Source organism: Homarus americanus, unplaced genomic scaffold, assembly GCF_018991925.1.
Source record: "Homarus americanus isolate GMGI-L3 unplaced genomic scaffold, GMGI_Hamer_2.0 scaffold31037, whole genome shotgun sequence".
In the NCBI taxonomy this organism is placed as follows: Eukaryota; Metazoa; Arthropoda; class Malacostraca; order Decapoda; family Nephropidae; genus Homarus; species Homarus americanus.
Genome location: NW_024722227.1, coordinates 26,643,236 through 26,655,472, shown reverse-complemented (window position 1 = coordinate 26,655,472; position 12,237 = coordinate 26,643,236). Strand labels below are relative to the sequence as shown.

Sequence of the window (12,237 nt, the reverse complement as noted above, 5' to 3'; positions counted from 1 at the left end):
CAGAGAGCCGAGACCCATGGTTGGGACATCGTAAGCTACAATACACACAGAAGAATACGGGAGGAAGTAAAAAACAAGAACTCTGGAACAAACCAACCTTAAATGGGGCGAAATAGCTGAACAACTCTCACAAACATACCCAGGAGAGTTCTGGGGTCGAGTTAAGATACTGAAAGGTTCCAGCCGCAATGATTCACCATATAAAACTGACCACGCAGGAAATAAAATATATGACGATCAAGACAATGAACCCATATTGAGGGGCATATGGTTGAACATCTTACGAATCACAAATGAAGAGAACAGGGGATTTGATGGTACCCACGAGGAGCACGTCCTCCATGAACTCCGGGGCCAGACACACCACACTCGGCCTTCACCTGGAATCATATCACAGTGGCAGAGGTGGCAGTTACTCTGGTGAGTTTGGTTATAGTGTTCAAGAAGAGCTTAGGATGACAGGTAGCAAGAAGGTCTAATACTGATTTTAATAGATCAATGTTGAAATTTCCAGTAATGTAGCAAAGTTTCCTCTCTGTACTTATGATAAATATAAGCTCCGAGAATTTATCAAGAAAGTTCCTTACGCTAGTGTGGGGTCTTCTGTAAATTACTTCTACTTGGATATTTCGTGTGTCGTTACGTAATTCAGTGAAAACACTCTCCATGAAGTCCTCCTGAGCCTTTAAATCATCTCTTACAGAAGTGTTATACTTGCTATCAATATATAGGGCGACACCACCACTGTGTCGTGACATATTGATATAAGAGCTGCGTTTCTCCTATTCTTTTCTTTTTAATTTATACCTTAGTAGTTTACCTTTAAACTCTTCAATTTGGTTTTCTCTTATTTCATACTTCATTTATTTTCTCCTTTAGTTTTGTCTAGTTATTTCATTTCATACAGTTACTTCATAACCTCTGACCTTTGGTAGCGTGGCTCGAGGGCTTTGACACGTGGTACATTGTAATTCTGGTGTCAAGCAATAAGAAAGAATGACGGTGAAATACTGCAGGTAAATGATACTCCTAACATACAAATAAAATGGTTTATTAAAATTATAAAATGGTTTATATTGTATGAATAATTTCAGTAACACTCAACTATATGGGTCAACTCCCTGGCTTACTTATTTTGTAATGTTAAACTTAGGTACATTCTCCACTTACCCCATGACCGAGTGTACATGTACAAGAACACACACAATACTCTTACATAGCACCTTTGAGCACCATTATTACAAGTAGCAATGATGCCACTTACAGCACCAACACTAATACTTTAACATCACCAGAATTAGTAGCTTCTCTTCACCACTGTGGTACCTTTGCCCACAAGCAAAGTGATGGTCAACCTACTCTTGCTGACTCCAAACACTCAGACAATTTCGGTGAATACCTACAGGTGTACTCGGAGGAATAACACAGCCACCATATAGCCCTACTGAGTAGTGGACTCATCCATAACAATGATGGGGGCTGGCAGTGTTTGCTCGGCCTGTGATATCAACAAGCTGGACAGTGAACGTGTCAGGTGAACGGCTGCGTCAGTTGAACGGCTGGCCAGTTGACTGGGCCCCAGAGGAGGTGGTTAGTTCCTGACGCTCGTGTTCACGAATTTACCCGAGTTTACTGGTCTTCATCCATCTCCCAAACTAGTGTGAAGGTCGTCCCAATCTGCAAGGCTCTTGGCCGAGAGGAACCTGTGGGTGGAGGAGTTTCAGACGCTGGACTTTGTTGACATGAACGTCAACGTTTCAAAAGGGCGCTGAGGGCGTAAGAATACTTCACTTAAAACACATCAGTTACGTTACTCTATCACTTGCATATTCAAATTATTAACTAGGTCAAAATCACTTAATGTGGCGAGGTATAACACGGAGCTGGACATTACCTGTGGGTGGAGGAGTTTCAGACGCTGGACTGACGCCCAAGAGCGTCAGTTCCCCGCACCCCGGCTCCCTCGTGCAGTTTCGAGTTCCACTCAACCAAATATTTCAATCTACTACGATACTGTACCCTTTGACCTTTGAAACTAAGACTACGAACTCATTTCTATTTCCTAAGATTCCCTTTTCAATCTGTGCTCTGACTGAGCTGTCGAAGACAAGAATTAAATTGATTTCAAGGTTCAGGATGGAACAAGTAGTATCCGATTACACCCGTTAAATTCTCAAAGATGCCTGGTCTGACAATTCCTTCCAGGTTAATTAATTACTTTCGTAATTAACATCCTTACAACAATTTCACCATGAACATCAGATTCTCTGATGTTCATATGTGAAAAAGAGGTGACTTCAACCTCGGTCAACAATCACTGGCATCTCTTGGGCCGACGTCAATGATACCTCACTCTCACTGCCGACTCTACCCTGACTTATATTGACAATTATGCTACCAGTAAATACAATTGAAGCTTTCAACATCAGTCACAGTGGATCTTGAATGCTTCATCTGCAATCAGACATCTCTAAGTTGACGCAAAGCAAGGGTGTTCTCTTACCAATTCAAATGCATGAACACCCTGTGCAGAATTTAGGTATACTTGAGTTTCTCCGGTAATGCCACATAGAAAACGAACAACTCAGATCTCCTGAAGTGGTTAGAGAACGAATGGTACAACTGGGAGACTCAAAAGGTTTACAGGTTTTGTGGGCGTGGAGCGTAATATGAATTATTAGGTTTTAACAGACTAGCCATATCATTATGACCATGACAAGGGTGAGGGGAAGGAGAGGGTGAGGGAAGGTGAGGGTGAGGGAAGGTGAGGGTGAGGGAAGGTGAGGGTGAGGGAAGGTGAGGGTGAGATTGTTTAGGAATGGCAAGTTTTCGTAATCCCAATATAAATAACATTGGATTACTTCATCAGACGCATAGGTGGCGTGTTGGGTCACCTTCACTGTCAAACACTTGTCATTCTGGCCGCACATATTGCCAAAACACTTATCATTCTGGCCGCACATATTTCCAAAACACTTATCATTCTAACCGCACATATTGCCATAACACTTATCATTCTGGCACACATTATCATTCTGCCAACATATTGCCAAAACACCTATCATTCTGGCCGCACATATTGCCAAAACACTTATCATTCTGGCCGCACATATTGCCAAAACACTTATCATTCTGGCCGCACATATTTCCAAAACACTTATCATTCTAACCGCACATATTGCCATAACACTTATCATTCTGGCCACACTTACAGCAAAAACACATGTTATTCTGGATACATGTACAGCCCGGACACCTTTAAGTTAGCCACACTTACAGCCAAAACACTTATCATCATAATCAGAGAGTAAGGGAGAGTTGCGTTACAGGTGGTGGGAGCGGCATTGGTCGAGCTATCTGTCAGGTGTTGGCCCGAGATGGTGCCGACGTGGTAGTGGCTGATCTCAACCTTCAGTCTGCCAACGACACCGTCAGTATGCTCCCAGGTAAATAAAAAATGCTCATGGATATATCAATAAGCTCCCAGTAAGTCAGTATGCTCCAGGATATGCTAGTATGCTTCCAGTTAAGCCAATATGTTCCCGGTGAGTCATGATTCTCCAGTGTAAGTTATTATGCTCCCAGATAAGTCAAGATGCTCCCCTGTAAGTCAAGATGGTCCCCCGGAAGTCAAGATGCTCCCCTGGAAGTCAAGATGGTCCCCTGTAAGTCAAAATGCTCCCCTGTAAGTCAAGATGCTCCCCTGGAAGTCAAGATGCTCACCATTATCCTTCCTGTTAATTTAATATGATCCTTAGTTACTCAAAATGCTCCCCAGTATGCCAATATGCGTCCCAATAAGTCAATGTGCTACCTAGTAAGTTGGGAGGCTCTCCAGGAAGCATTTTGTACCCAGTAAGTCAGCATGCTCTCTCATAACTCAATATGCTCCCCATTACATCATTATGTTCTCAAACAAGCTCAAGAAATATTTATACAAATTACCTCGGAAAAAACACACTGATATGAATCAATTTATACTAATACAAGCATTGTTACAAATGTAAACATACACACACACATACATACACACTGCTATTACTTTGCTGTCACTTGGAATCGAGTATGACGATCATCCAGCGTTGGATTCGTATCATATGTCCCAACAGGAAGAAGAAACTGTATTAATGCATTAATAGAGACCGAAAGTGAAAAGCACCTAGGTATGTATGTTGACAATAAACTGAAGTTCTCGGGTCATTGTCAGAAGAAGGTGAAGCTTGTCAAGAGTGAAGTGCTTCCCCCATATGGAGTACTGTCACCCCGTCTGATCCCGAGATATGCTAGAGACTGTCAGTTGATTGGGGTTATGAGATATTGGTTCACACTCAGGATGGGATGGAGAAAGGAAACTCACAATGTGCTCACTGTATACATATTGTATTGGATGTACAATGCAGCTTGGTGCTGGGAGGTGGCAGCGTGAGTCCAAGCGTGATGTAGAGAGAGCTGGTTGGTGAGGGTGCTCAGAGGAGGACAGGCAGCTTGAAGGGCGGCATAGTCGCCGGCGGGAGCGAGGGCCACCAGGCAGGAGCGGAGGAGGAGGAGGAGGTGTTGCTTACTGGTGGCTGTAGGTAGAAAGAGGTAGGTCACGGCGGGGTGAGGTCTTATATAACGGGGGTAGGCGTGGGTTGATAGTTGACCTCCGCTTTGTTAGGCGGCGCTGGTTACCGACCTAGGCCACGAGGTGCAGACAGGGGAATTCGAAGAGGATTGGCTAGTCAGCGACACACGGCGTTTGTAGGGGAGGAATCCACTACAACAGCACCGAGTGTGAGCTCTTTCAAGACCAAACTTGACCAACAATGGAGCAGGTTCAGATACATTCAAGAACCAGTGCATGCCCAGTACTTGCCAACAGTGCGTAACAGAGGCAATCAGTGTCGAAGAGGATGAAAGTAAAGTAAAAAGAGAGACCGAAACAAGACCTGCAGTGCCGTCCACAGATGTTGCACGTGTGTGGGGGGGGCGGCGTCAGCGTCTTAACGGCTCTGGCGCTTGTTCGCCTCGGTATGCAGTCGGGCCTACCGGAAAGTGCAAACACCTCGTGTGGTGATCCTCCAAGCGTTACTGTGTGGAGTGATCGTCTCCTGGGTGAGGGGATCGATTTTGCACTTTTCAGGTTTGTCTTAAGACTACACATATCTTTTTCATGCCCGCCAGTTTTATGCTTTAGCAGTCTACTGTCGTCCATGCATGTAATATAGACGGTCTAACGTAGCTGTTCGCGGACAACCTGTATGTTCACACCTTACCAAATCTCACTTTATACTGTGACTGTGCTGATATTCCTTGTTAAATGATCCACTCCTACACTCCCTGTATAATGTAACACACGATTAAAAAGTATCTGTGCACATTGGGTCAAATAGTTTCCTAAATGATCAATACATCTTGTAATTTGTATATTTTCAGCTTTGGGCTACTGTACTTATTAATGAACAGTTAAATATTGTTATTATTATTATTATTATTATTACACACACACACACACACAGGCTGTCAAATGAGCCCTCAGCTATCATGTAACAACTTACCTTTAGTCGTGGGCTGTAAATAAAAAAAAGGACACTAAAATACACAACTAGTAAATCGTAGTACATACACATGATGCAAGGAAAACTATTACGTAAGTTCATTCATACTTAAACATACAAGGCAAGTATAGAATGAATGGCACTGCATACAACTTCATGGTCAGACCTTTCAATGAACAAGTCAGTTACCACCACCTCTCATGACCTCCTGCAGGGCCCGGGAGCCATCTGGCCCTGGCCCTGGACGTGAGAGACAAGACCTCCGTGGACTCTGTGTTGGCGACTATCATCAACAAGTACCAGCAGCCGCCCTCCCTGCTGGCCAACAACGCGGGAATATCGTCTCAAGGGGCGCCTCACATACACATGACAGAGGAATTCTTCATGAATATAGTAAACACAAATCTGAAGGTACGTGTGTTGATCCTCTCTACTGCTCGTGTTGTGTGCACCGGTGAGTGTACCAGTGTGTGTAATGTGTACCATCAACAATTGGTACAATTATGTAGCAAGGGCTTGAGCCTTTTGTGTTTTTATTGTGTATTAACACAATGTACACAGATAATACCCGAGAGAATCCATTGTAGGGAAGTACTCTTAGTTAAGCATCTCACTTCCCGGCCCCAGTGGCTATGAGGTAACTGACCCACCCTGTTGCTGGTAGCTGCCAGGTTGTTTACTGACTCAGGTGACCTGAGGTTCCACCCCAGAGAGAGATGCACGCCAAGGGATACACACTGTCATACATAGGAATATATATAATATACATGTGTGCATCTGTGGGGCAGTGTTATATAAAATAAATAGTGCTGTTATGCACACACACACACACACACACACACACACACACACACACACACACACACACACACAATAAACCAGCTACCATTGTTAAGTGATTCATTCGGTCATCTTGAACTTTCAACTTTGACCTCAAGAAACTCGGCAGTGTTACCAGCGTCACACTCAGTCCTTGTGACAAACTTCCTGGCGCCTTTATGTTACAAGAGTTTGAGTGTACAGATAGGCACACTGACAGAAACAGATTAAATCATTCAGATGCACAGGTCGTTTTATACACAGGTCGTTTCTTACACAGGTCGTTTTATACACAGGTCGTTTCTTACACAGGTCGTTTTATACACAGGTCGTTTCTTACACAGGTCGTTTCATACACAGGTCGTTTCATACACAGGTCGTTTTATACACAGTTCGTTTCATACACAGGTCGTTTCATACACAGGTCGTTTCTTACCCACGTCGTTTCTTACACAGGTCGTTTCTTACACAGGTCGTTTTATACACAGGTCGTTTCATACACAGGTCGTTTCATACACAGGTCGTTTCTTACACAGGTCGTTTTATACACAGGTCGTTTTATACACAGGTCGTTTTATACTCGTTTTATACACAGGTCGTTTTATACACAGGTCGTTTTACACAGGTCGTTTTATACACAGGTCGTTTTATACACAGGTCTTTTATACACACAGGTCGTTTATACACAGGTCGTTTTATACACGGTCGGTCGTTCGGTCGTTTATACAGGTCGTTTCACAGGTCGTTTCTTACACAGGTCGTTTCTTATCGTTTCTTACAGGTCGTTTTATACACAGGTCGTTTATACACAGGTCGTTTCTTACACAGGTCGTTTTATACACAGGTCGTTTCACAGGTCGTTTCACACAGGTCGTTTCATACACAGGTCGTTTCTACACAGGTCGTTTCTTACACAGGTCGTTTTATACACAGGTCGTTTCTTACACAGGTCGTTTCATACACAGGTCGTTTCATACACAGGTCGTTTCATACACAGGTCATTCCATACACAGGTCGTTTCCTACAAACATTCAAGTTAGCTGAAACAAATCTATCATTCAGAAGTGTAAAGTATGGCTTCAGTTTTACAGTCCAGGTGTAATAATTTACATATCGACTTTTCAACACAGTCTTTGCTGCCTTAACTGAAATATGAAGAGAATGTCAGGAAGATTAGGAACCCTTGCTTATATCAGCTGATGATTGAACAACCTAATGTAGCTTGATCGAACCTAGTCTGCTCTGCTCTGCTCTGCTCTGGTCTGAGAGTAGTGACATAGGCGTTCCTGTGTTTAAATAGAAAACGTGGCTACTGGACGCCATCTTGACGCTACCGAGCCCCTCTGTTCATGTTGACCTGTAGAGTCACGCAGATCATATTCCTGGTTGGAAGTGGACATAATGTGTAATGCCGTGCTGCTGTGCCATTGGATGTACAAATAGACAAACAACAGCGAGCTCAATACACTGCCCTGTGGTATCCCGCTTATCATGGATACACATTACGATTTCGTAGAATTAATCACCACACACACTGCTTGCGATCATGAAGAAAGTCTCTGATCCAAGCTAGGACACTTCCCCAAATTTCGTACCCTTCCAGTTTAATTCTCAACCTTTCTTGGGGTACGCCTTGGCAAAATCTAAGTATATATTGTCGATATTGCCACCCTGTTCCAGAATATGGGTCCAAATATCCAATACCTTGAGTAATTGTGTTAAGCAGGAGCGCCCCGGCATAAAACCGTGTTGGCAATCCTTTACAAGGTTGTTTCGTAGTAGATGTTCCAGTGTGCCATCTCTGATAATACGCTCAAATACTTTACATACTATGCTGGTAAGGCTCACTGGTCTATAGTTGTTCATGGAGTGATGATCGCCCTTGAATATAGGGTTCACATAAGCCATTTTCCAATCATTTACAAAACAGGATCTTTAAGGACTCGACAAGCTTGTGAGTCAGTGCTATGTCAAACCGTCTGTCCTCAAACACAAGAAGATTGTTCACATCCTCTCTTGTGAACACCGAGGAAAAGAATCCGTTCAACGCCGCCACCTTGTCCTGGTCAGAATCTGCCTAACTACCTTCTTCAAGCCTCAGGTCCGATATGCCTACTCGCGTTTTTTATTTCGACTTCGCGTACCCGTATAATGCAGGATGTCTGGGGAGTAACCTTTCAAATAAATATAGATATAGGGAAACATACAATATATGCGGATAGTCATAATTTGTTCTCGCTTCCTGTCACTTTTGCATGGCCCCATATGGCAATTCATCCCCATAGCTGAATGATAAACTTCTCAATGTTCGTTAAACAAATATATTATGCAGACTGTACTGTTTTCAAATATATCTACTGGATCATATTTAGCATTGTAATTAGAAATTTATTGCTATATACAGAAAAGCTAACAGGATATTTACAGAGATGCATCTCAGTCATGCTTGCCAACCTTACCAGACAGCACCCCATCTTACCCAGGGGTGCAGATACTTTTTGGTGGGTGTACACGAAGAGAAAGGTAACTGAAACACTTAACCTCTATATTCCCGCGCAGTAATGACAACACCTTAACAAAGAAGTGAAGAAAAATCCATCTAAAAATCACGTTAACCTGCAATTCACATATATTCCTGACCTTACCTTTACATACATGTGAAGAAAAAAATTCTCTTTATATCATCCTGCTGAAGTAACATTATTTTTATATATAAAATCATTTAATAATAATAATAATAATAATAATAATAATAATAATAATAATAATAATAATAATAATAATAATAATAATAATAATAACACACAGGGGATGTTCCTAGTGAGTCAAGCAGTGTGTAAGTCACTCTTGGATCACGGGTCACCAGTTTGTGGTGCTGTGGTCAACATGGGCAGCATCAACAGTAAGACCGGCCTCGTTAACCACTGCCACTACACGGCGAGTAAGGCTGGCATCGTCGCCCTCACGAAGTCCTCCGCTGCTGAACTTGCTAAGTGAGGTGTTGATGTCTACTCTGACGAACATCTTAAGCTGTTGTTGACAATTCATTTAAGAAGTTTTTTTTAGTTTAATAACATCACACACACACACACACACACACACACACACACACACACACACACACACACACACACACACACACACACACATTTATAGATATATAATGGGTGTACTAACATGTTTGTGAATTGTGTACAGTATTTATCTATACAAGCATAAATGAATTACATACGTCTATGACCTACACTATTTTTCATACTATAAAAGTTCCAATAACCAGCAGGCAAGGTATCCGTGTGAATTGTGTGTTACCAGGGGCCATCAAAACACCTCTGAATGCCAACGCCTCACCTGGTTACTTAGAACCTCAGATTGCCGCCACTCCCCTGGGCAGGATGGGGGAACCTGAAGGTGGGTGTTAGTGACACGCATCCACGACCACCAACAGTCATCCGTCTCACCACATACGATATTTTTCACTCTTTTTGAAATGCCAAATGTGAGCAGATGTGAATGTTGTCATCCTGGAGATTATAATTATGGGTAACCTAGAGATAATAATAATAATGTTCTTTTCTACTCCACAGAGGTGGCAGAAGTGGTGGCGTTCTTGTTGTCAGAGAAGAGCAGCTACATGGTGGGCTCGTGTGTGGAGGTGACTGGTGGGTTCTGTATGTGAGGTGAACGTAGGATGGGGGGGGGGTACAAAGGATGAAAGTGGAAGGAAACTAAACAATTCGAGTCAAAGAAAAAGATGGGGTTAAGGATAAGAAGGAATGTGGAGTGATAGAACAGAGACGAAGGCAAACTGCACTCAGATAAATGCCAAAAAGAAAATGGTGTAAACTGGACACATATTGGCAACAAATACATTTACTCCCTCAATGAATTTGTTGAGGGTGATCTTGTGTGCAAATTCACCAACTGCACAGATAAGACATATAATAATAATAATAATAATAATTAACGGTTTATTGAAAGAGCTTGGCAGCCAGAAGGCTGAAAATATACAGTTACATATTTGGGGAATGGGTTTCGAATTACAAATAATATACAAGTAACATAACATACAAATAAGATATATAATAACTAGATGGGGAAAAGCTCAAACTACAGTGCATTTCAACATAGTGACAGTGCAAGAAGTAGTATTTACTGGGAGTGAATACACTGTTTATTACAAGTTATTGATAATTTTTACAATGGTTGGGACTGGGCTGTTCTTATAGCGATCAGGTGCATTATGGGCTGGATGCGGTTGTGGTGTCGAACAGCAATTCTCGGGCTAGGGATCTCAGGTGGTAGTAGGAGCCGGTGTCGAGGATGGTGTAGAAGCTTCTTACCAATTTGCAGATGAGGTCGTGGTGATGGTCAGTGAGAGTCGAAAGGGTCAGTGTGTTGAGCGCTTCTTGATATGTGGAGTAGGAAGGGGAGAGAATAATCTTGCATGCCCTCTTTTGCACTTTTTCTAGGTGTTTACGTGTGGGCATTTAGGGAGGAAGACCAGGTAGGGGAGGCATAGGTGAGCTTGGGAAGTATGAATGTTGTGTAAACACTGAGGAGCTCGTGTGCAGGAACTCCGAGGGACTTAAGTCGGCGGAGGAGGTGGAGACGGAAACTGGAGGATTTGACAACTTCACTGACGTGTGGTTTCCAATTTAGTTTGTTGTCTATGGTGACGCCGAGGAGCTTCGTGGAATCTACAACCTGGAGTGTGTGTTCTTGCTATTTTCACCAGTTGGTCAGTTCTGCCTGTTGGACAATGTCAGACATTTTGACTCCTAAAAAATAACTGGAGTTCCAAATGTCTACCATATATCATCACTCATCCTTCCCATTACAATTGGGAATGGGCCCAAGTCTTAATCAATTACCTATTAGACATGTGAGGAAAATGAACTTAAATGACTTTCAACCATTTTTCATGTCATGACTAAATTACTTATATCCACTTGCATCAATCCTAAACTGCCTTGAACATACTATTACCTGACCTTATTTACATAATGGCCACCCACTAGAGGTAACCATGATTAGGGAAGGAGGCCAGGCGTCTGTGTAGGATCCCTCTATTATCATTATTGATTCCACAGATTGAGTTGGTGCACTCTTCCATAGTCTCAAAGTCAATACATGTATTATTCTTTTTGGCCATGTAATATACTGTAGTTCAAATTCCTTATATTAAAATGTAAAATTCTTATGTGTTTGTCTATCAGAACAAACAAGGATATATCTGAATAACCTACCTATTTTTCGAGTAAAGTGAACTTGGCTATTTTGAACGGAAAAGGGACCAATTCATATTTCCTAAATGGACACAGAGGTAACAGAAACCATAAAACCTGCTAATTGTGACAAGCTTGATGAGGAAGCTTACAACTTTATGACCAAGAAGAAACCTTTCAATGGTTCTGTGCAGGTTGTGAAGACTAAGTGAAGAGTATCATCAGCACGGCCATATCAAATCTGGAAGTTAAAATAGCTAGTAAGGTTGTGATACTCATGACAAGTGCTCTGAAGAATTTTGAGCATGGTGGGACTAGGAGGCTGAAAGCACTGGAGGACAGGATTGATGTTTCGGGAGTGGCCTCTCACGAGTGGCCTCTCACGAGTCTCTTCAATCATTTGTAGACATCATTAAAGAGGAACTGAAGGAGTTTAAAAAAAGATCAGGGTGTCAAGAACAATGATTTGGACAGGGATAGGACAGTGTACACCCAGCAGGTACCCCTTGTACGCATACTGAAGCTAAAGGAGAGCATTCTTATCAAAGATCATAGAGTGTACTCAGCTGGATCAGTTACTTCCTCTATTAGAGAGATATGGAGTGATCCCTCTGCTCCAATCAGATTATAGGAACTACCTTATGTAAATTCAT

The 12,237-nt window shown here is 42.4% G+C and overlaps 1 protein-coding gene across 2 annotated transcripts in view; it reads left to right on the top strand.

Moving 5' to 3' along the window:
- The window catches only part of LOC121862570 (estradiol 17-beta-dehydrogenase 8-like), a 17,936-nt gene extending 7,574 nt beyond the window's left edge, over positions 1-10,362 (top strand). Inside the window, exons 2-6 of one of the 2 annotated variants that reach the window (XM_042360877.1) lie at positions 3,330-3,446; positions 5,752-5,948; positions 9,165-9,349; positions 9,640-9,767; positions 9,944-10,362. In XM_042360877.1, the coding sequence (XP_042216811.1) occupies positions 3,330-3,446; positions 5,752-5,948; positions 9,165-9,349; positions 9,640-9,767; positions 9,944-10,035 (719 nt within the window). In that variant the 3' untranslated portion in view covers positions 10,036-10,362. The remainder of the gene's footprint in view (positions 1-3,329; positions 3,447-5,751; positions 5,949-9,164; positions 9,350-9,639; positions 9,768-9,943) is intronic. The other variant, XM_042360878.1, reaches the window with a different exon arrangement.
- The last annotated feature ends 1,875 nt before the right edge of the window (positions 10,363-12,237 follow it).